The sequence below is a fragment of the Heterodontus francisci genome, chromosome 29 (genome assembly GCF_036365525.1).
Source record: "Heterodontus francisci isolate sHetFra1 chromosome 29, sHetFra1.hap1, whole genome shotgun sequence".
Classification (NCBI taxonomy): Eukaryota; Metazoa; Chordata; class Chondrichthyes; order Heterodontiformes; family Heterodontidae; genus Heterodontus; species Heterodontus francisci.
The window spans coordinates 45,657,403-45,682,391 of NC_090399.1; the positions used below are offsets into that span (position 1 = coordinate 45,657,403).

The window sequence follows — 24,989 nt, forward strand, 5'->3', positions numbered from 1 at the left end:
CTTAAACCTCCCAGTGTTCTTAAACCTTTATCACTAAGAGACTTTTCTCTCTTGGGGTTCATGTGTCTTCAATGGTTTGTGAAGCTGGTGAGAGCAGACAGGAGAGGTGTCTTCTCAGTCCAGGAGAAAAGTGCTTTCTGAGTTCAAATCTGTGGCAAATTCAAAAAACGAACAACCAACTAGTCATGTGACCAAAACTAATCTGACCATTTCTTCTGTGTATTGGGGAAGCAAAGACTGGGTCCCTTTGTTCCAACACTGTCTGTTACTATGCAATGTCTTTCCAGTCAGGGGCTTGCAATTTTACATTTTAATGTTCATGTGGCAAAATAATGCATACCTCAGTCTTGGCAGGTGGGGGGCTTGCCTGACAATGTTGAACATATCAAAATACAATTTAACTGAAAATGCTGGATCTTCGAAATGAAATGCAGTTGCTTATTTCTTGGTCGCTTCCCTATCTGTTCAACTATGATTTGTTGCAGTCAAATGAGTGTGGAGTTTGGGTGCAATTGCTTTATTTGCCTCTCTCAAGACTGTGAGACTGCAGCTAGTTGGGTGTATGGATGCATGATGATGTTTATCAACTTATTTTACCCTATGCCATATTATGCACTTCTGCTGAATGTGATTTCCTAAATTGGGAGCTCTTGTATTCTTGTTCATCACTGGCAACTCTTTATAGTGAGTCAAAAGAACACATGGCCGGAGGGGTGTCGAGAGACATATAAAGAATGCCTTAATATTGCCTCCTTTCCTGAGCCCAAATCTTAGTTGTATAGAGTCATTTATGGCACACAAGGCCATTCGGCCCATCTAGTCCATGACAGTTCTCTACGGACCAATCCAGTCAGTCCCGCTCCCTTGGTCAAACCACATATCCCCACAGGTTTATTTCCTCAAGTGCCCATCCAATTTCCTTTTGAAATCATTGATTTTTTTCCTCATGGGCAGCGAGTTGCAGGTCATTGCCACTCACTTTGTAAAAAAATATTCCCCCCACATCTCTTGTCCAAAACCTTCAATCTGTGTCCCCTAGTCCTTGTACCATCAGTTAATAGGAACAGATTTTCCTTGTCTACATTATCTAAGCCTGTCAAAACCTTGTATACCACTATCAAATCTCCCTTCAATCTCATTTGCTCCAACAAGCCCAGATTTTTCAACCTAACCTTGTAACTAAAATCCCCCATTCCTGGAACCATTCTCAACCCTCTCAAGGACCCTCACATCCTTCCTAAAGTGTGCTAACTGGAACTGGATGCGATACTCCAGTTGTGGCCTAACCACAGCTTTATAAAAGGTTCAGCATAACTTCCCTGCTTTTGTACTCAATGCCTCTATTTATGGAGCCCAAGATCCCATATGCTTTGCTAACTACTCTCTCAATATGTTCTGACACCTTCAAAGATCTATGCACATGCACCCCCAGGTCCCTCTGTCCCTGCGCATTTTTAAAAACTGTGCATTAAGTCTATATTGTCTCACCCTATCCCTTCTGCCAAAATGCATCACCTCACACTTCTCTCTATTAAATTCCATCTGCCACTTGTCTACCCATTCTGCTAGTCTATCTATGTCCTGTTGCAGGCAGTTCGTATCATCCTCACTCTTTGCCACTCCTCCAAATTGAGTATCGACAGATTTTGAAATTCTACTCTGTACTCGAAGATCCAAGTCATTTACATACAGCAAAAAAGAAAGCAGTGCTCCGAGCACTGACCCTTGGGGAACACCACTGTCTACCATCCTCCAGTCTGAAAAACAACCATTTACTACAACTTGCTGGCTTTTGTCCCTAGCCATTTTTAAAATCCAATTGGACAGAGCCTCCTATCCCATGAGCCTCAACTTTGTAACCAGCCATTTGTGAGATACTTCATCACTTTCTTAAAATCCATACAGACAACATCCATCGCATTCCCTTCATCGACCTTTCCTATTACTTCATCAAAAAATTCAATTAGTCAAGCACGATCTGCCTTTTCTAAACTCATCCTGGCTATCTTTAATTAACTCAAACTTCTCCAAGTGCCCGTTGATTTTTTTTCCCATGATTATCGTTTCGAAAACCTTACCCATCATTGATGTTAAACTAATTGGCTTGCAGTTGCTAGGACTGTCCTTACACCTTTTCTTGAATAAGGGAGTCACATTTGCCACTCTCCAATCCTCTGGCAGCTCCCCATATCAAGGGAAGATCGGAAGATTATGGCAAGCCCTTTTGTTATCTCCACCCCACTTCCTTTAGAAAGGGATGCAAGCCATCTGGACCAGGTGACTTATCTACCCTAAGCATAGCCAGTCTTTCCAGTACCGCTTTCCTCTCACTTTTTATAGTATCCATTGCCTCTATTCTCTCTGCTTCTACCAATATTTTATCAGATCCCTCTTCCTTAGTAAGCACAGTTACAAAGTACGCTAAGTATTCTAGTCATGCCCTGCACCTCTATGTGTATATTACCTTCTTTGTCCACAATAGCCCCACTGCACCACTTACTACCTGCTTACTATTAACATGCCAGATTTTTGGGCTCCCTTTATGCTAACTGCCATTCTATTCTCATATTCTCTATTTGTCAGTCTTGCTTTCCTCTTCACCCCCCCCTTTCAACCTATTGTATTTGACATTTCTCACTTGGAAGAATTCACCTGACACGCATCATACACCCTCCTTTTTTGTTTCATCATAATCTCCAACTCCCTCATCATCCAAGGAACCGTTTTTGGCTCCCCTACATTTTGCCCTTGTTGGAATGTACCTAGCCTGTACCCGAAGCATCTCTTCCTTAATGATAACCCATTGTTCCATTACAGTTTTTCCTGCCTTTGGTTCCATTTTACCCTGGCTAGATCCCTTCTCATCGCATTGAAATTAGCCTCTTACAATCTAGACGTTCTACCTTATATCATTCCTTGCTTTTCTGTATTACCAATCTAAACCTTATCATATGATGATCACTCTTACCTAAGTGCTCTCTCACAGACATTGGCCCACCTGATTTCCTAGCAACAGCTGGAAAAATAATGCCTAGCTCACCGTTATTAATGTACAAATTACTCTATATCCCCCTCTGATCCATCGTCCCATACCTGATTGTTATTCCACAATCCCACTGTATAATGTGAATGCTTGGGTGAGGGAAATCTGAGCTCAATTGCTAATTTTCCTAAGACCAAAACCCAGCCAGCATTCATCATGCCGACTAACAAGAATGATCACCTGAGTTGTCTTTAGAGGATTAAAAGGTAGTAAACTAATCTTGGCATTCAGCTACTCAAATATTTTGCCTTTAAAATCAGAAATAAACTGATTTGATCACATGCCATTCGTATCCCCTAGCTATAGAAAGAAGCAGCAATGATTTTATTAAAGTGGCAGAACAGAGTCTTTATAAAAAGTTTCAGTACTTTTCTTCCAATTAACACAGGATTGACAGCACCCCCTTAGAAAAGGCACTCCTCTCCTCAGTCATACTCAAAGTTGGAGGAATTAGGAGTGCAAAACAAGGCATCTTTTTTGGATATTTCCTCGGTTATAAAGACAGATGAAAGGCCCCAATCACAGCTCAAAGATGTGAAGACATTGGCGAATGCAGACAAGATTCACAAGAATGGTTCCAGGGATGAGGAGCTTCAGGTATGAAGATAGATTGGAGAAGATAGGACTGTTTTCCTTGGAGAAGAGAAGGTTGAGCGGTGATTTGATAGAGGTATTCAAAATCATGAGGGGTCTGGACAGAGTAGATAGGGAGAAACTGTTCCCACTCGTAAAAGGATCAAGAACGAGAGGGCACAGATTTAAAGTAATTGGTAAAAGAAGCAAAAGCGACAGGAGGAAAAACTTTTCACGCAGCGAGTGGTTAAGGTCTGGAATGCACTGCCTGACAGTGTGGTGGAGGCAGGTTCAATTGAAACATTCAAAAAGGAATTAGACTATTATATGAAAAGGAAGAATGTGCAGGGTTACGGGGAGAAGGCAGCGGAATGGCACTAAGTGAATTGCTCATTCAGAAAGCCGGTACAAACACAATGGGCCGAATGCTTCTGTGCTGTAACAGTGCTGTGATTCCAACAGTGTTCTTTTAGCCACTAGCTAGTACACAACAACACACTGGGAGGTCTGTCTCCAATACTGCCCAAGGAACCCCACCCCTGGAATAAAAACACTGTGCCTGCTTTACTAAGAAAACCCATCTTTGATGACATGATATACATCAGGCCCATGAAAAAGTATGGCATAAACCCACATCTTTCCCCACCGCACTGATGCACCAGAATATGCCAGAAACAAAAGATACACGTGGCCCACCACTCACATGCTCAATGGGGAATAAAAATGGTGCATATTGTAAAATCAGCTGATGTACTAATGCACAAGGAGTCCAGACAATGGCAGTGCCCAATGATTAAAATCTAAAATTGTCAGAATTACATTGACAAATTAAATTTACAGAGTTTTTGAAGCAGGCTATATGGGTATGATTTGGGATATTGGACTGCCAGAGCTAGTCTCTCAAATGCCCTGGCACTACTTCCCTTTAACAGAGAACTATTAGCAGTGGGGGATTCACACCAGGTATTCATTAATTATATTTGAATCAGTATTAACTCAGCTCATCTGAGGCTATTTTATCCAGTCTGTTCGTGATTAAAGACAGAAGACATAATTGACTTAAAAACAGAAAATGCTGGAATTACAGACAGCACCAATGGAGATAAAGGCCTGCTCGGGTCTGCAAATGAGACCCGACCTGAGCCTGACAGAACCCCATACGAGCCCGGGTCCTTCCAATTTTTTCCCCACACCCGACCCCACCATCAGTTAACTTGCCCTCCGTTTTTCGCTTTGTTCCTTACCTGCACCACCTGAGGTGGCGATATAGTGTGTCCGATCCTGCCCGACCCGAGCCTAAATGCCGGACCCGGAAGTGCAACCCGACCCGAACCTGACGCATGTCGTCGCGTCGGGGTCGGGTAGCAGGCCTTTATGTGGAGATAGAAAAAGAGTTAACATTTCACTTTGATGATCTTTCATCAGAACTGAATGACTGACTGATAAGACATATCATCAATACTCACAGGACAAGACAATGGACATAAATTTACCAACGTTACATTTAATGTCCTCAAAATTCCATGACATCTACAGCACAATTCTTTTTTTCTTTTCAAACACGCTTGCATAGCTACAACGACCAGCCAGTCATGTGTTTCAACAACAACTTTAATCAATGGTCCTCTCTGCTCACTAACCAGATTACAAAACTGGCATAACCAATCTCAATCATTTCCCATAAACCCATTCCCAACACAGACAGAAAACTTTCAGATCATTGGAATTTGGGAAAATCACTACCAAAGCAACAAAGGAAAGCCTTGACAATATGATTTTGGTCCAGACATAGCAGGCAAGCAATATTTAATGCTAGTTTGGGGAATGTGAAGGATGACATTCCAATTGTTCTGCCACCTCTTTCCCTTCCAAACATACCTTTCTTGTGATCTAGCCCAGTGTTCAAACGTACAATGGGTGGTAGAAAGTTGAAGACAGTCTTAAAAAATCTAAAATGCCCTTAACAGGCAGCCCGAGATAATAAACATTGGATGGTGTAGTGCCAAGCCTCCAGCAGCAGATATAACAAATATATTTAGTGCAAATATTCAAATACTGAAACCATGAGGTGCATCCAATGTTGAGGATCTGATAAACTGAGCATAGGACCTTGAATGTATTTTTTATTTATGTAAATTAAAAAATTTAGGAGTGTGAAGCCAAGACCAAAAAATGCAGATCATCATGGATAGATAGAGCTAGGGGTTCACATACACAAACCCTCTGAAGGTTACAGGCCAAGTCTGTTAGAAAAGTATGTGATACATAGGCTTTATTAATAGCAGCATAGAATATAAAATCAAGGAAGTTATGCTAAATCTTTTTAAATCACTGGTTAGCTCCTAGCTGGAGCACTGTGTCCAACTCTGGGCATCACACTTTCGGAAGGATACCAAGGCCTTGGAAAGGGTGGAGGAGATTCCAGGCCACACCACACTCCAGCTCCTGGGGACTGAATGATATCAGTCATTCAACATTGCCAAAACACCCTGAATCATTTCTCAGCCTTACTGGACTAAATGGGCCCAAATACTCTATCTGCAGTTTGTTCTGTAACTGGAAAACCACTCATTCAGCTCCCTCTTTAAATTCGAGCACAATTGGAGATGGGTGCTGATTGTACTCCTCACAAATACTGTAGCTCCTCCAAAATGATTCATTTGAGTTCCTGTGGTCTCTTGAGTAAGTGCAGAATGCAGAGCACTTTTTTGGCATGGATTCACGTCACTAATAAACCTCATTTAACAATGCACAGACTCAACTCACTTAAGATGAAACTTTCAGCCCATGGACAGGCTAGAGCCAAAGGACAATTTGCAATCCAGCAAATACACTTGCCCATTCTGCTATAACTACACTGTTCCCTCTGAGTTCTCCTAAGCTACATCATCCATCCTGGAGACTAGGCTCTCTCGCCACATGTACGTGACTTGGGCTGTAGATCAAGTATGATCACCCCAAATACTACACTGTAAAACCATATCAAACAGAATATGCTCAGTTGATAAATGGTACTCAACAGCAAGCTACCAACAGCGGGTAAGTGGAGTACCTGTTTGATACAAGATACATTATATTCCTGCACAATACACATTCTGATATAACATGCAATGTCTTAAGTGTAGTTTTGCCTCACCATGATCAGAGGTACTATTCTAAGATCTCAATTCCAATCTTTATTATACCAGTTTGTGCAGCACCTGCTTGTGTGGGCATTGGTCAAAATGAACTGGGAATCCAAGTGGGTTGCCATCTATAACTGGGCCTCTGGTAACTTGTTAATCTACTATGCCAACAGCTCCTTGCTTATTGCACCGGGTCCAAAGCCCTGAATACACTGGTACCAATCATGCTTTAGGCGCATTGTGTCTTTTCAAGATGCCATTGTAAAGTCCCCACTCACTAACTTCCTATATTATGCCTCTTATTCAATCAATTAAACTGCACTAACTGCACTTGTATACAATCTTTTTTTTTCTTCTGAACTATGTAAAATACGTTTCAAAGGTGCAACTTCACAAGTTTTAATCTTATAAATCATAGCACTAAATTTCATCCAACCCCATTCAGGTATATTGCATCACAGTCCAACCCAATCTATTGCATGTAGTACATGTATTTTTTTTTTAAAAAAGAGTAACTACTCTGTGAAGTAAAGTGATATCACAATCTGCATACGACAACAATCTCCCAGTCAAGATCAAGTGTATGGATCAGCAAGTTTATTCGTAACAAAGCCACACTTGATCTTTGTTCTCTACTACTCTATCAAATCTCTGCCAAGAAGACAGTGATGAGCCTGCGATTGGCCACAGTGGCCTTGGATTAGAAAAAGGGAGAAATGGCAAGGGATCCTGTTCTTGATCACTATCCTCCACTGCAAGAGTGCGAGCAAAGAGTTTGGGTTCAACTGCAATGCTGGTGCAGTCAAATAGTCCGCCAACACAGGTGGTCAAGGCTCTCTGTGACACACACACACACACACACACACACATTTACATACGTGAACATATGGGGCGAAGTATTGAAAGATGATGGACACTCTAAAGAGCCAATGGTTTCAGAAGAGGAAGAAGAAAAAATATGCAGGAGAATGAATGCTGTCAGTGTATTATTTCTTTTTCTATTAAAACAAAACTCACCCAACAGATTTCATCTCTGGATATGAAAAAAAAATTCCTCTCATCACACGATATCAAACTCACAACACAAGTAACATTAAAAATGTCCGCACTGCTACAGATAAGAAAGCTCGCTTAATAAGTAGATTTTCAATTCCAACGCATCAGGCAAATTGGGTGATCTGACAAGAAATCTAGCAATTCAGTCTCAAATCTCAAAACAGGTTACGTAAAGCAGCTAACTTCTGTTCTCCAACATACTCCTCTTCAAACACAACAAAAAAAAGTGAAAACAGAAAACTAGAGGCAGGTGTATAATGGGAATCAAACGTTTAGGCCAAGTGGCACAGGCACTTTATTCAAACCTACAAGTCCAGGTTTATTCTCAGTGAAGGGATTAAAATGAGATCAGCTGTCAAAATAAAAAGCAGAAAGCGGAAAAACAGGGTAAGACTAGAGGGGGGAAAATGCAAACATCAAAACCTGGTATGAAAATCACTTTGGGGGCTGTAAATGTTAGATGGTTAAAAGAATCAGATTCCTTGTTTCTTCACCCCACCACCTCACTGAACCCACACCAGCTGCGAGGAGGAAAAGAATACACACTGTCAGTAATGTGCAGCTTCTGTGTTCAGCTTCAGTTACTGGATGATGCGAGTCATATGTGAGAAGTATCCCTCTACCCAAGGGAAACAAGCACTGCGCCCACGAGGCTCCACGAGCACCCACTCATTAACCGAGATGGTCGATAGATGACAATGCAAAGGTCAAACCTCAAAATGTGATCCTGAACTCAAAACACACACTCGCACCCAGTACTAGTGGACACAGGAGCAATGGTATGTAACAGTTCAGATTTATTCTATTCCCCAACCCAAACTGAAGTAATGTCCTTGCATTGGTCTTGCAAAGACCCAAACATTTCCAGCTGGTCCTTCTCTCCTGGGATTCAGCACAGTCCCTTCCACACTCTTCAAAGCCAAAAAGCTGTGGCAGTCTTATTGTGGCGACTAGATGGAAGGAATAAGCAAGCAGATAGCAATTGTTTTTTTGGTCCTTTTCCCTCCATCACTATTTCTGTTCCTTGGTGGGGGCGTAGTACAGCTCAAGAGGCTTGCTGACTTTCCAATATTTCTCATTCACCAATTCCAGCGTCAGTGATCCATTCAATGTCTGCACAAAAAATTCAAAGACATAATTAAACAAAGATACTTCCTACTGAGAAGGTTTCCTGGGGAATACCATAGCAGTTTGTTGAAACGGACTGCCTATTGCAGCAATGAATCAAATCTGCACATTAAGGTCTGAGGTTCATTCTGTGTTGAGTTAGCTGATCGCACCTAGGGTGCTGCAATTTACATGAGGCTAGGGGGTGGGGCAGGAGAAAAGAGTCGTCGTGCCAAATCCCAAACTATAGCCAGGGACATCTCAGTGTATCTGTGGCCTCTGGTCAAGATCAGGATGCTGTTTAGCTCTAATGCAGCAACAACTTGCTTTTATATCACACCCTTAATGCAGCAAAAATATCCCAAGGTGCTTCAAGGAAACGTAAACAAACAATATCTGACACTAAGCCACAAAGGGAGATGTTACGACAGGTGACACAAGGTAGGTTTTAAGGAGTGTCTTAAGAGGAGAGAGAGGTGGAGAAGCTGATGAGTTTAGGGTGGGAATTCCAGAGCCAAAGGCCCATGTGCTCAGACACAGCTGTTAACAGTGGAGCAATTAAAATCAGGATGCGCAAGAAGCCAGAATTGGAGGAACACGGAGATCTCAGAGTGCCGTAGGAGGTTACAACAGGGGAGCGACATGGCCATGAAGGCATTTGAACCAGGATGAGAATTTTAAAACTGAGCTTATAAGACACCTGCCAAATTCACCACACCAGCTCACAAATGAAAAATGGCCACTTGGGCAAAGTAACCGAAGGTAATCAGCACCTTTTGAAGGGAGCAGAGAGAAGATAAAGAAGAAAAAAATGAGAGAGAGCGGCAGCTGTACAGCATGCATGTGTTATAATGCTGTCCCTACTGAGGGTGCTGCTCTTGACACATACACATTTGCCTCCATGTTGTTCCCTGGATGGGTTGGTGCTCACAACCATTAGAACACTGTAACCTCTCTCTCCTACACTTCACTGTCGTAAATCCTCCTTTCATTTTATTAGTTGGGAAACCTCAGAGAAAGGCCAAGGCCCCCAGTCCAAGGCACCACCAAGGTAGAAAACAGAAGACAAGATAAATAAAGTGGAGGTAGTGAGGTGAAGCCAAAATCTGATGTTAAAGCCTGTAGAACAAAGGGAAAGATGAAGTTAAGTAAGGACAGCAGTTTTGAAGGCCAGGGAAAAAACGAGTTACAGCAGGACACAGCATGATGAAAGTCCATTTCTACACAGTAATCATACAAGGAGGAAAAGCATGTAGGTCGATAGAAGTGGGACCTAAGAGGAACAGAAACATCAGAGAAAGATGAAAGAACCTTTCAACCGAGCTGTGTACAACAGGTGAAAACATGAACTGTCTGTACCTACCGTAAACTGGCCCCCCGAGGTAGTGATGTAGATCGTGTACTGCTTCTCACTGACTTCCTCCAGACTGACAGCGTTGTTCCCAATGCTTTTCTGCTGCTCCTCCAAGGCAATCCTTAATGCCAGGTATTTGGACAAATGGTCCACAGTGGCATTTGCAGTGGTCTTCACATATCTGAGCCATCAGAGCACACCATGGTTTCAGAATTAGGTCAGAAGAGGAAAAAGAAATGCAAAAATAAAACTCATAAGCCATTTTCTTCAAAGATGAAAGCTGAGCAGAACTATCACTCATTTGATACATGGCAAAGTAATTAGGAGATATTTTGAAAAATCTAAAATTATTTAGCACTTAGATTTTTAACAGCAACCACACCACTAAAACTATTATCTGGCCATTTAACTCACTGCTGTTTGTGAAGCTTGAAGTGTGAAAATTGGCTGCGTTTGCTACATTACCCTTGTTCAGAATTTATATCAATGATTTAGACTTTGGAATCAAAAGCACAATTTGTAAATTTGCTGACGACTCCAAACTGGAGGATTCAGTCAACACTGAGGAGGAATGCAACAATTTACAAGACGACATGGGCATATAATTGGCAAATGAATTTCATAGCTAAGTGTGAGGAATTACATTTTGGTAAGAAAAATAAAGTGGTCACATATTACTTGGAAAACAAGAATCTAAATGGGGTAATGGAGCAAAGGAATCTACGAGTACAAATACACAAATCACTAAACGTTGTGATGCATTTCAATAAGGCCATAACGAAAGCAAACCAAGCAGTAGGGTTTATTTCTAGACGGATAGAATTGAAAAGTAAAGAAGTTATGCTAAACTGGCATTGAATCTTGTTTAGACCACATTTGGAGTACTGTGTACAGCTGTGGTCACCAGATTATAAAAAGAATATCGAGGCACTGGAGCAGATGCAAAGAAGATTTACAAAGATAATACCAAACTGCAAGATTACATCTATCAGGAGGGGATGAACAGGCTGGGTCTCTTTTCTCTAGAAATGTGAAGGCTGAGGGGCGGCCTTATAGGAGGTCTTTAAAATAACGTAAGGTTTTGACAGAGTAGACAGATTTTTCTACCCAGAGAGTGGTGAGAATATGGAACTTGCTACCACAAGGAGGAGTTGAGTCAACTAGTATAGATGCATGAAAGGGAAAGCTAGATAAGCACACGAGGGAGCAGGGAATAGAAGGTTATGCCGATAGATGAGTAAGGATGAGAGGAGGTGCGAGTGGAGCATGAACGCTGGCATGGTGGGGCCAAATGGGCTGTTTCTGTGCTGTATATATTCTATGTAAAGATATACACTTCAAAAAAGTACTTAATTGGCTGCAAAGCGCTTAGGGACGTCCTGGGGTTGTGAAAAGCATGATAAAAATACAAGTCTTTTTCTCAAGCTGCTTTTTGAAAGAACGCGCGCCCAACAGGGAGGGTGCAGGCCTGCAACCTAAAAGGTTACGGGAAAAGTGAACAGTGGTTGGGGATGGGAATTTCCGCACTGTTTTATCACATTTTTTTAAAAACCATAAACAATTGGGTTGGAAGGGGCAATAAAATCATTAATTCCACAATGCAGAGATTATAGAGTAAGTCAGTCCATTTTTAAGTCACTTTTTCATATTCACTCCCCTCTAATTGCTCCCAGTATACAACACCACAGCATGATTCCATTATTCCCCCACTAACAGATTGATCAGCAGTGGAGAGGCACATGAATGACTGTCCCTAATAGGAACATACATTTTTTTTAAAGAATAAGAACTGTCTGCCCCATTATACAGATTAGATGCAGAATTCAAATTAGTTGGAAAACAGTCGCAACAGAATGGTGAGTTCTACCGGGTCAAGAGAGAAAGAATTTCTCCCATATTCCACTGGAATCCATCCTCCCAAAGGCACAATGGACTTTACAAGGACGAAGGGGCTTCCAACACAGCAGGAGCATAGTGAGATAACTGGATCGATGGAAGAAACCTAGCTCTGCTCAGTGGCAGAATTCTAGCTGTCGAGCCAGAAGGCTGTGGGTTCAAGCTCCACTCCAGGACTTGATCACAGCACTGAGGTGCTGCCTTTCAGGTTGAGACATTGAAAGATAAGGGAAATGTCTAAGATCCCATGGCACATTGGAGATGATCAGGGAGCTCTCCTGGCGTCTTAGCCAACATTTCCATCCGGCTGCAGTCAGCTAACACCAAACTGGATTAACTGGGCATTATCTCAATGCTGTTTGTGGAACAGGTTGACACATTTGCTTACACAACGGTGATAGTAATTCATTGACTATGAAGCGCATTCAGATATCCTGAGGATGTAAAAGCCGCTATATGATGCAAGTTCTTTCTCTTATCTATCTTTTTCTTCAGCAAAGTTACCCCAATTAAAATGGCTTGCTCATCCTCCTAGCTTCATCTACAGTCAGGAAGAGTATGCACAATCATTTTAACTGATTGTAACACAGCCAGGTTGGAAACAGCAGGCGGCAATCGAGCCACAGCAGAAGCTGTCACATTGGCACATTAAACCCAAAACCAGCAGCTGGAGATTTCAATACTTTACAGATATGCACTGGAACTTAACACTTTTAACTAATCTGCAAAGACTGCTCCCCATACCTTGTTTGCGAATATTCATCTTTTTCCACCAACACTGGATGAGGTCTGAAGACCAGCTCAATTTCACTGCAGGAGTCCACCCCAACATCTGGGCTTCCAGCCCCTTCCCGTGAGTTATCGAGATCGGGACAGGAGTCATCTGAAGCTTTGGAGCGCTTGCGGCTGGGACCGGCCTCCTGATTGCTGTGCGTAGACACGTTGCTGACGTGAGAGCGGCTGTCACAGTTGTCCTCCCCACCACTGAAAGTGGTATTGTCTGATTCGTGCTGTGCCTTCCTTACTCGCTGAGCTCTACAAAGAGGAAATTGGGGGGGGGGGGGGGGGGGCGAGGGAGCATGTTTAAAATGTATGTGCCTCCAGATACATAGAGGATGAATGCAGTCATCCGGCAACCATGAGAATAGTGCTCTAAAATCCTACAATAAAGAATCTGAGTTAGCTGTCAAATGTAATCTGGTAAGGTCCCACAGTTCCTGCCAGTGAATGGACCTTTGCAGTGTTAGAACGAACTCATGCACCAGAAAGGCTCCAAGTTTGGTCAATGTATTGGATTAGCTTTACTCAGCCAGGACAGAGGCACTATAGTTGGCTTTAATGCCTCTCAAGTATGCAGGAGATAAACAGAGCCAGGGGTTTGCACAACTGATCACTATCCAGCAATTCCAGCTGGAAAATGTACATATGAACAAAGGCTAAAGATCAACAGAATTTAATAATTCTATTAACCCTGACGGTCAAAAGTCTCCAAGCAAGACTGGCCCATTGACTGAGGTACTGGAAAGTAGCAAGAGGCACCCATCTTCAAGAAAGATGAGAAAATTATCACTATAGGCCCTCGGGCACGAAATGTCATTTTCATGGAGGTCCTGCATCATGCCCACAGAAAATACTATGGATGTGAAATTACATAATGCACAAACACTGTGTGTCAGAAATTCCCTTCTATTTTTACAAACGTGTTAACACATTTAAAATAAGGATTAGCACCTCCACTAAAATAGCAGGCATAGGAACTTGAGAACACCACATTAGCATTCTTACACAACGACCCCAAGATGCAATTTCAAGGCCTAAACCACAACAGAAAAATTAACCTCCTAAATTTTCAGATTCCACCCCAAGCCTTTCATATCTTGTGAGTCTTTCATAATCTTCTGCAAACTTCAAAATATCCTGCTTTTCATAACCCTCTAACAGATGATGCTTGGTTTGTTTCTTTTACCTGTGAACTTCCTGGAACACAGGGCCCCTCTTCTACACTTGCACCAACAACTTGCATTTATATAGCACCTTTAATATAGGAAAGCATCCCAAGGCGCTTCACAGGACTGCAATCACACAAGATTTGACACAAAGCCACATAAAAAAATATTAAAACAGGTAGGTCTGAGGAGTGTCTTAAAAGGGAGAGATAAAGGCATACAGAATTCCAAAGCTTAGGGCCTAAGCAACTGAATCCACGACTGTCAATGGAAGGCCAATGGAAACATGAGATGTGCAAGAGACCAGAATTAGAGCAGCGCAGATATCCTGAAGGGTTGTAGGGCTGGAGAAGGTTGTAAAGATATGGAGGGGGGCATGGCCATGAAGGGATTTGAACACAGGTTGAGAATTTTAAATTTGAGATTTTGCTGAAATGGAAGTCAATGCAGGTTAACAGGCTCAGGGTGATGAGTGAGCAGGATTTGCTGTGAGTTAGGACTCAAGCATCAGTTTTGTATGAGCTGAAATTTATGAAGAGTGGGAGGCTAGCCAGGTGAGCATTGGATTAGGTGAGTCTGGAGGTAACAGAAGCATGAATGAGAGTTACAGCAACAGATGGGCTGAGGCAGGGGTGGAGACAGACGATATTATGGAGGTAGAAGTAGGCAGCCTTGATGATGGAGAGGATATGGGGACAAAAGCTCAGCATTTATTGCTGAGGTTGCAAACAGTCTAGTTCAGCCTCAGGCAGTGGCCAGGATGGGAGATGATGTTGGAGGCTAGGAAACAGAGTTTTTGGCTATTGCCTTGGGTTTTCTCAATATTTAACTAGAGGAAGTTTCTGCTCATTCAATACTGGATGTCGGACAAACAGCGTGACAAATCAGAGGCAGTGGAGGGGTCAAGAGGGCTGGTGGTGAGGTAGAGCTGGGTGCCATCAGTGCACATGTCGAACCTTACATTGTATTTCCAGCTGATTTTGTCGATGGGCATAGATGAGCTATAGGATAGAGCCAAGGATAGATTCTTGGGAACTACCAACCATAAGGGTGCAGGAGGGGGAAGAGAAGCCATTGCAGGAGATTCTCTAGCTACGACTGGACAGATAGGAATGGAATCAGGCGAGTGCAGTCTCACACAGCTGGACAACAGAGAAGTAATGGAGGAGGATGGCATCGTCAACCAAATCAAAGGCTGCACACAGGTCAACAAGGGTGAAGAGGGATAATTTACCACAGTCACACAAGACTTCATTTGTGACTTTGATGAGGGCCATTTCAGTGCTGTGGCAGGAGCAGAAACCTGATTGAACAGATTCAGATGTGAAGTTGTGGGAAAGAACTGCCTGCCATTCAGGACAAATCCCTCTTACCTGTGCATGGCCTGCATTTTCAGTCCTTCCTCAATGCTGCTGCTTAGGGCCTGTTGGTTATGGAGCCTGCTCAATCGTGCCAGCACACGGTCTTGATGTGCTTCGTATTCATCCCTGCTCGGATATATTTTACAGATCAGCGCGTCAAAATTTGGATCTGGTCGGAGTGATCGTTTAGAGACCAGTTTCTTTCGACACGTGGGACATTCTTTGTTACTAAAAAAAAAAAAATAGCCAAAAATATTATCTTGTTAGTCCAGCAGATAACCACATGCCAGCAGACACAGTATTAGAACAAGTCATAGTCTGAACTCTTCAGTTAGGACAAGTGAAATAGGCCAGCCTGGAAGGACAGCACCTTAGCTCAGCAGAGATCCCAGGCTAAGATGACTCTATTGCAAAAACCAGAATATGAGAACACAGATAAACAACATAATAGATACCGGGAACTAGTCAACTGCTCACCCTCTCAGTTATCTGTTGGGTGCACAATCGCAGGAGAACCTAAAATCGGGGAAGGGGAAGAAGTCACTTGTTAATAAATGTGGACAGAGGAAAAAAAATGAACGTTTAAACACACTAAGGTCAGGAAGCTAAACAGGGCAATACGTTAGTTACTGGCCTTTCACCTGGGTCCTAATCCTGTCCAAACTATGGAGTGAAAATACCTCACAAGAAATGAAATAAAAACAAAATGATGGAAATACTCAGTTGGTCTGGCAGCATCTGTGGGGAGAGAAAAACACAGTTAACATTTCAGGTCGATGACCTTTCATCAGAACAAGGTCATCAAGTTGAAACTTTAACGTTGTTTCCCTCTCCACAGATGCTGCTAGACCTGCTGAGTATTTCCAGCACTTTTTGTTTTTATTTCAGATTTCCAGTATCCGCCATATTTCGCTTTGATTTCACAAGAAATGAATCTCGTCAAGTCTCAAATCTGGTTCTTAATGAGAATGGGCCCAAAATATTAACCTGCCTCTACCTGACAATCTCAAAGATTAAAGGATAGCCAGTTTGGGAAATGGAATAATGCCAGTGTTGCTGTAAGGCATCCACTTCGAGTGGCTGAGGCACATTGCTGGGAGAGTAGGAGGGGATCTACGCTACATTTGATCACCCTTTACATGACCCGAGGAGGCAGAAATGGATCATCTACGCGGCACTTCTGGCTGAAGATTGTTGCAAATGCTTCAGCCTAGTCTTTTGCACTGATGTGCTGGGCTCCCCCATCACTGAGGATGGGGATATATGTGAAGTCTGCTCCTGTTAGTTGTTTAATTGTCTACCACCATTCACAACTGGATGTGACAGAACTGCAGAGCTTAGATCTGATCCATCAGTTGTAGGATTGCTTAACTTTGTCTATCGCACGCTGCTTCCGCTGTTTGGCATGCATGTAGTCCTGTGTTGTAGCTTCACCAGCTTGACATCTCATTTTTAGGTATGCCTGGTGCTGCTCCCGGCATGCTTTCCTGCAGCCATTACTGAACCACGGTTGATCCCTTGGCTTGATGGTAATGGTAGAATGAGGGATATGCTGGGCCATGAGGTTACAGATTGTGGTTGAATACAATTCTACTGCTGCTGATGGCCCACAGCGCCTCATAGATGCCCAGATTTGAGCTGCCAGATCTGTTCTGAATCTATCCCATGTAACACGGCAATAGTGACACAAAACACGATGGACAGTATGCTCAGCGTGAAGACGGGATTTTGTCTTCACAAGGACTGTGCAGTGTTCACTCCTACCAATACGGTCATGAACAGATGCATCTGCAACAGATAAGACTGGTGAGGACAAGGTCTAGTAGGTTTTTTTCCTCTTGTTGGCTCCCTCACTACCTACCACAGGCCCTGTCTGGCAGATACGTCCTTCAGGACTCGGCCAGCTCTGTCAGTAGTGGTGCTATGGAGCCACTCTTGGTGATGGACATTGAAATCCCCCACCCAGAGTACATCCTGTGCCCTTGTTACCCTCAGTACTGCCTTCAAGTGTTGTTCAACAAGGAGAAGCACTGATTCATCAACTGACGGAGGGCAGTAGATGGCAATCAGTAGGTTTCCTTGCTCACGTTTGACTTGATGCCATGAGACTTCCTGGGGTCCGGAGTCAACGTTGAGGACTCCCAGGGTAGCTCCCTCCTGACTGTATACCGCTGGGAAGGAAACTTGCCGTCCTTATCTAGTCTGAACTACATGTGACTCCAGACCCACAGCAATGTGGCTGACTCTTAACTGCCTCTGAAATTGCCTAGTAAGCCACTCAGTTACACCAAACTGCTACAGAAAAGTTAAAAAGGAATAAAACCAGATGGACCACCTGGCATCGACTTGGACACCGGAAACAACAATGGCACACACAACCCTGCTAGGTCCTCCTTACCAAGGTCTGGGGGGCTTGTGCCAAAGTTGGGAGAGTTGTCCCACAGACAAGTCAAGCAACAGCCTGACATAGTCATACTCACAGAATCATACCTTACAGCCAATGTCCCAGACACCACCATCACCATCCCTGGGCATGTTCTGTCCCACCAGCAGGACAGACCCAGCAAAGGCTCTGCCTGTGGGTCTGTGAATGACACGAGGAGCAAAAAAAAGCATAGTGACGTCACAGCATAAAGGAGACGTGGCGGAGGGCAGGCCCACAGGTAACACTTAATTTAATTCAATCAACCTACAAAGTAAGCTAGATTATTTAATTAGAATATAAACAAAAAGTAAGTCAATTTAATTAAACACAAACTTTAACATATTTTATACAACCTATATTGTATAATTTATCATATAATTATGATCAATGTTTAATTAAGGAGATCTCGGGAAATAAAATTAAAATTAAATAAAGAGGGATAGTAACAGAAAAGGATTCCAAATTTTTCATCAAATTAACATCTAAGACATCTGGAATCGGACAGACAGGAGGTAAGCAACGTGGACCTGAAGGAGCTTGGGAGAGGAACAGAAGAGCAGCCGGAGCCCAAACAGTATGCGTTAGGGAACTGGTTAAAATAATCTAAAAAGAGTCGTCAGCACAAGAGAAGGTGCTGATTGGCAAGTAGATGGTGAGTTTTTTAAAAAATAAGTCTTTAATAAGTCTTTAGTTTACTTCTGTTACGTTTAGTAAGCCTAATAAAGAGAGGAATGTCAGGGCATCTCAGTCCTGTGGAAGACATATCCTGATCCATGTGGGAATTCCAGGACAGTTCTAGTGTCATAGACAACCACGTATGCAGTGAGTGTTGTCAAGCTCTGGGTTTCGGAGCTTGAGCAGCAGTTGGTGTCACAGCGACATAGCCACGAGGCCGAGAGCCACATGGATAGCGGCATGGATCCAGTCATGCACAGCTTATGGGTGTGCAGGCAGAGAAAAATTGGGCAACCGCCGGACAGTCAAGCAGGACAATGACTTATGTAGAAAAAGGGATGATGTTATGCAGGCAGTTTTCAAGGAGCTAGGAAAGGAATTAAAACATAGGAACTCAGAGGTAGTAATCTACAGAATACTCCCAGTGCCACATGCTAGTGAGCACAGAAATAGGACAGTGTAGCTGAATGCATAGCTGGAGAAATGGTGCAGGAGGGAGGGCTTTAGATTCCTAGGGCACTGGGACTATTTTTTGGGAGGATGGGGGAGGGAGGGGGGGACACCTGTATAGGCCAGGCAGGTTGCATCTCAATGGGACTGTGACAGTTTGTTCAGGCTGTTGGGGAGAGTTTGGCAAGGGGATGGGAACCTGAGTCGATTCAGAAAAAGCAAAACTGGAAGTAGAAGGCAGAAAATTAATAAGTGAGTATAGAAGGTCGAGGAATCAAAGGAAAGATGATAGACAACAAAGGCATTGTTCAGTGATTAGTGGTATATACTTCACCACAAGGAGTCTAGTGACTAAGGCAGATGAGCTGAGAGCACAGATAGACACTTGGAAGTATGATAGCTACAATTGAAACATAGCTCAAAGGAGGACAGGAATGGCAATTCAACATTCCTGGCTTTCAGATGGGATGGAGAGGGGGATAAAAAGGAGATGGGGGTCATAATATTGGTTAAAAAAACAATCACTGTTGTAGGGAGGAATGATGAGCTAGAAAGATCAAATGAGGCCATGTGGGTTGAACTGAAGAACAAAAAAAGGGGCAATCACACAGCTGGAAGCATACTATAGACCTGCAAATAGTCAGAGGGAGATAGAAGTGCACATATGTTGGAAAACTGCTGAGAAGTGCAGGAATAGGGTAGTAATAGTAGCATATTTCAACTACCCTAATGATAACTGGAATAAAAGGTAATAAAAGTGTAAAATGTATGAACCGTAGAAAGATTACAGCAGAGGCCATTCAGCCCATCGTGTCTGCATCAGCCGAAAAATTTGGCCGCCCAATCTAATCCCACCTTTCAGCACCTGGTCCATAGCCTTGCAGGTTACAGCACTTCAGGTGCATGCCCAAGTACCTTTTAAAAGAAAAGAGGGTTTCTGCCTCCACCACCGTTCCTGGCACTGAATTTCAGACACCCATCACGTCCCCTCTAATCCTATCAATCACCTTAAATCTGTGCCCCCTGGTAATTGACCTCTTTGCTAGGGGAAACAGGTCCATTTTGTCTACTTTATCTCAGCCCCTCATAATTTTGTACACCTCAATTAAGTCACCCCTCAGCCTCCTCTGTTCTAAGGAAAACAACCCTAGCTGACCCAATCTTTTCTCATAGCTGCAACTTTCAAGCCCTGGCAACATTCTTGTAAATCTCCTCTGTACTCTCAACAGAGCAATACAGAGTATGGAGGATGCAGAATTCTTAAAATGTATTCATAACATTTTTGGCTAGTACATAGCAAGCCCAACAATAGAAGGGACAGTTTTGGACTTAGTTTTAGGGAATGAATCAGGGCAAGTGGATGTGGCATCAGCAGGAGAGTATTTTGGTAGTAGTGATCATAATTCAGTTAGATTTAGAGTAGTTATGAAAAGGATAAAGATAGAACAAGAATAAAACGTTTAAATTGGGGAAAGGCCAATTTTAATAAACTCAGATGTGATCTGGCAAAAAGTGCAAACAGCTACTTAAGAGTAAATCAGTGTCAGAGCAATGGGAGGCATTGATGGAGGAGACAGAGGGTTCAGACTAAATATGTTCCCACAAAGAAAAAGGGCGGGACTCACAAATCTAGACCTCCCCCCCCACCCCCACCAACTCCCTCTCACGAATTAGAGAAAGCATACCGGGTAGGATAAGGCAAAAAAAACCTATGGTGTATACGGAGAGCTCAATACTGCTACTGCAGAAAGCCTAGAGGAGCATAGAAAGTGCAGGGGTGAAATTAAAAAGGTAATCAAGAAAGCAAAGAGAGGTCATGAAAAAATATTGTCAAGTAAAATCAAGGAAAACCCAAAGATGTTTGTGTATTTATGAAAGAGCAAGAGGATACTAAAGAGTAGGGCCAGTTAGAGACCAAAAAAGATAATATGATTTGAGGTGCAAGATGTCGGCATGGTTCTTAAAGAATGCTTTGCGTCTGTCTTCACAAGAGGACGAAGCAGATATTGTAGTTAAGGAACAGTGGGAAACATTGAATGGGATAGTGTGGGAGGAAATATTAAGGGGTTTAGCATGCTTGAAAGTGGATAAATCACCACACTCGGATTAAATGTACCCCACGCTGCTAAGCGAAGCAAGGTAAGAAATAGTGGAGGCTCTGACCATCATTTTCCAATCCTGTCTGGCTACAGCCGTGGTGGCGGAGAACTGCTAACATTGTACTGTTGTTTAAAAAGGGGAGGGAGGGAGGAGTAGCCCTATCAATTACAGGCCACTCAGCCCAACCTTGGTCGTGGGCAAATTATTGGGAAAAATCTTGAGAGATGATTTAAATCTTCAATTAGAGAGGCATGGATTAATCAAGGATAGTCAGCATGGATTTGTTAAGGAAATGTCGTGTCTGATGAACTTGATTGAAATTTTTGAGGAAGTAACAATGAGGATAATACATTTGATGTAGTCTACGTAGATTTTAGCAAGGCTTTTGACAAGGTTACTCATGGCAGACTAATAGTAAATCATCTGAGGCAGATAATCATGGGCTCACTCACCCCAAGCACAATTTAGGTTGACAGTTCAATGCAGTACAGCAATGCCGGAGGTGATGTTCAGATAAGACTTTTGAACCAAGGCCCTGTCTAGCTCTTCAGGTGGACATGAAGTGATCCCATGCAACAACAACAAATATTTACACAGCTGGACAAGTGGTAGAAGTGTCATTGGGGGAGCATTTCGGGGAGGTTATGTTGAACTTGTATAAGACACTAGTTCGGCCGCAGCTAGAGTACTGCAGCCAGTTCTGGGCGCTGGACTTTAGAAAAGATGTGAGGGCATTGGAGAGGGTGCAGAAAAGATTCACAAGAATGGTTCCAGGGATGAGGAACTTCAGTTATGAAGACAGACTGGAGAAGTTAGGACTGTTTTCCTTGGAGAAGAGAAGCCTGAGAGGTGACTTGACAGAGGTATTCAAAATTATGAGGGGTCTGGACAGAGTAGATAGAGAGAAACTGTGCCCACTTGTGAAAGGTTCGAGAAGTAATTAGCAAAAGAAGCAAAAGCGACATGAGGAAAACTATTTTTCACACAGCGAGTGTTTAAGGTCTGGAATGCACTGCCTGAGTGTAAAGGCAGGTTCAATCGAGGCATTCAGAAGGCAATTAGACCGTTATCTGGAAAGGAAGAATGTGCAGGGTTACGCAGAGAATGTGGGAAATGACACGAGATGAATTGCTCATTCGGAGAGCCGGCGTAAACAAGATGGGCCAAATGGCCTCCTTCTGTGCTGTAACAATTCTGTGCTTCTCTGAAAACAAGGTGCTTCACAGTAGCATTTTACAAAATGACACCGAACCACATAAGGGAATATTTGGTCAGATGACCAAAAGCTTAGTCAAGGAGGTAGCTTTTAAGGAGTGTCTAAAAGGAGGAAAACAGCTAGAGGGGTGGAGGGATCAGGGAGAGAATTCCAGAGGTTAGGGCCTAAGCAACCGAAGGCACGGACACCAATGGTGGAGTGATTAAAATCTGGGATGCTCAAGAGTTAGAGGGGCGCAGATATCTGAGGGTTGTGGGTCTGGAGAAGATTTCAGAAGTAGAGAGGGGGTAGGCTATGGAGGGATTTGAAAACAAGGATGAGAATTTTAAAATCAAGGCTCTTCTTGACCGGGAGCCAGTGTAGATCATCGAGCACAGGGATGACGGGAATGGGATGGTACGAATTAAGACATGTACAGCAGAGATTTGGATGACCTCAAGTTTATGGAGGGTAGAATATGGGAGACGAACCAGGAGTGCATTAGAATAGTCAAGTCTAGAGGTAACAAAGGCATGAATGAGTGTTTAAGCAGCAAATGAGCTGAGACAGGGGTGGAGTCGGGAGACGTTAAGGAGGTGGAAAAAGATGGTCTTAGTGATGGCACAGATTTACAGCAGAAGCTCATCTCAGGATCAAATATGACACCAAGGTTGAGATCAGACAGAGTTAGTCTCAGACTGTTGCCTGGAAGCTACGGAACAATGGCTTCAGTCTTCCCAATAATGAACTAAAGGAAATTTCTGCTTATCCAGTACTGGATGTCAGATAAGCAGTCTGATAATTTAGCAACAGTGGGGGAGTTTAGAGAGGTGGTGGTGAGGTAGAGCTGGGTGTCATCAGCATACACTTGAAAACAAACGTTATGCTTTCAGCTGATGTTGCCGAGGGGCAGCATGAAGATGAGAAATAGGAGGGGCCAAGGATAGATCCTGGGGAGACACTAGAGGTAACAGTACGGAGCAGGAAGAGAAGTCACTGCAGTGATACTCTGGATACAATTAGATAGATAAGAATAGAACTATTCTTATGGAACCATTGCATTATTTGATCAAGTGCAGGGCACTGTCCCACTGCCCTAGTTAATGATCTCTCAGCCAACAACAAAGCAGATTAACTCGTCATTTAACTCATTTCTGTCTCGAAGACCTTGCAATGCTCAAAATGGCTGCTGTAATTACCTATATATCAGTGATATACTTTAAAAGTATTTAGGTGTAAAGTGCTTTGGGGTATCTTTAAGATGTGAAAGGCACCATACTACAGTAAAAGAATACAAGTTCTTCTTTCACATGCTCTCTCTCTTCGCATTTGTGAATAACAGTGGTTGCTGTAGTAGCGGATCGCTACCCCTGGATGGTGCTGTAACTCCTATAGACTGTTACAGTCCGAGTCCCCGAGAGCGAGCTGCTTCAGCATGAGGACTGCAGATTCTCAGGAAGTCTGACTAGAAATGGTATTTAGTGATAAAACCAGCATGTTGCTTTATGGCAGAACTAGATATTGGACAGTAAAGATCCACTTACAGGAGTGACCTGTGGCACCGAACTACTGATCTGAAATCTGTAACACCACACACTAATCAGCAGCTCACTGCTCCCCATTCATTAAATACCTGGCACACTTAGCAGACTGGCCTCTCAGCCTCTGCAGACATCTGACAAAGGTGCATCTGACCATCAAGCCACCTGAGAGCTTATATACATTAGTCGTTTTCTCTCACACACACAAGCATGAGTAGCAGCACCCAACTGTTCCCTACCCACTGCGGAGTGCGGTGACGATACAGTCTGAGCAGAAGCGGTGTAAACACTCCTTTGTCGTCATGGTGTTCTTTAACATGTCCAAGCAGATGGGGCACATCAGCTCACTGTGCAAGCTCCGCGGCGACACTGCGATCTCCGTCCCATCCATAATTGCCTCCTGAAAGAAAAGACAAGGTGGTCACACGGTAACAGGCCAACTTTCTGCAGCCATTATATTTGCAAAAAAAAAGACGAGTGGTGTATCAGGTGAATTATTGTCATTTGGGTCCACTTGGCTGGAAATTTGTTTGTGGAGTTTTACCAAAGACCACTGACCAATCAGCACTCACTCTGAGCAATAAATGCCCAAGCACAAAAACTATTATTTTTTTAATTTATTCTTTGAACTTGGGCAAGAGTATAAAGACTGTATATATTGTCCACCCCTAGTTGCCCCGAGAAAGTACTGGTGTGCCTTCTTCAAAGCAACTATTTGTACAACTGAGTGACCTATGGGTCACTTCAGAGGGTAACAAGGCAACATGAACTAGCCACACATAGACCAGATCGGGTAGGTGATCTGCCTGGGTTTTGACAATTTCATCTCCACTTTTCTGCAGTTAGGCAACTGATTCACCAGATTTATTGAATTCAATTTAACAACTTGCCACGACCTCTGGATTGCTGGCCCAGTAACATTACCGCCATACTCCCGAAAACAAACAGCCTCCTGCAAACCCACAGAGGATGCAGAGAGAATACAATTTTAAATTTTAACATACTAACTTTTGTTAGACACTGCTCCCATGACTTGCAGTTTCGCAGCCTTAAATTTAGAACCTTGCAGTTCCGACTTAGAGAAGTAAAGCAATCAAAGTGACAGGGGTTTCAAGACTCCTGTGACAAAGTTACAACCTCAA

At 43.1% G+C, this 24,989-nt stretch overlaps 1 protein-coding gene across 4 annotated transcripts in view; it reads right to left on the minus strand.

Annotated features, from left to right (window-relative positions):
- Positions 1-7,714: 7,714 nt before the first annotated feature.
- Positions 7,715-24,989, minus strand: part of LOC137346261 (E3 ubiquitin-protein ligase RING2-A-like) — a 29,897-nt gene continuing 12,622 nt past the window's right edge. For 3 of the 4 annotated variants that reach the window (XM_068009722.1, XM_068009720.1, XM_068009721.1), the window contains exons 3-7: positions 24,087-24,247; positions 15,474-15,689; positions 12,899-13,189; positions 10,268-10,439; positions 7,715-8,910 (exon numbers count right to left, since the gene is read on the minus strand). In XM_068009722.1, the coding sequence (XP_067865823.1) occupies positions 8,809-8,910; positions 10,268-10,439; positions 12,899-13,189; positions 15,474-15,689; positions 24,087-24,247 (942 nt within the window). In that variant the 3' untranslated portion in view covers positions 7,715-8,808. Of the gene's footprint in view, positions 8,911-10,267; positions 10,440-12,898; positions 13,190-15,473; positions 15,690-23,939; positions 24,047-24,086; positions 24,248-24,989 lie in introns of those variants that run through there. The other variant, XM_068009723.1, reaches the window with a different exon arrangement.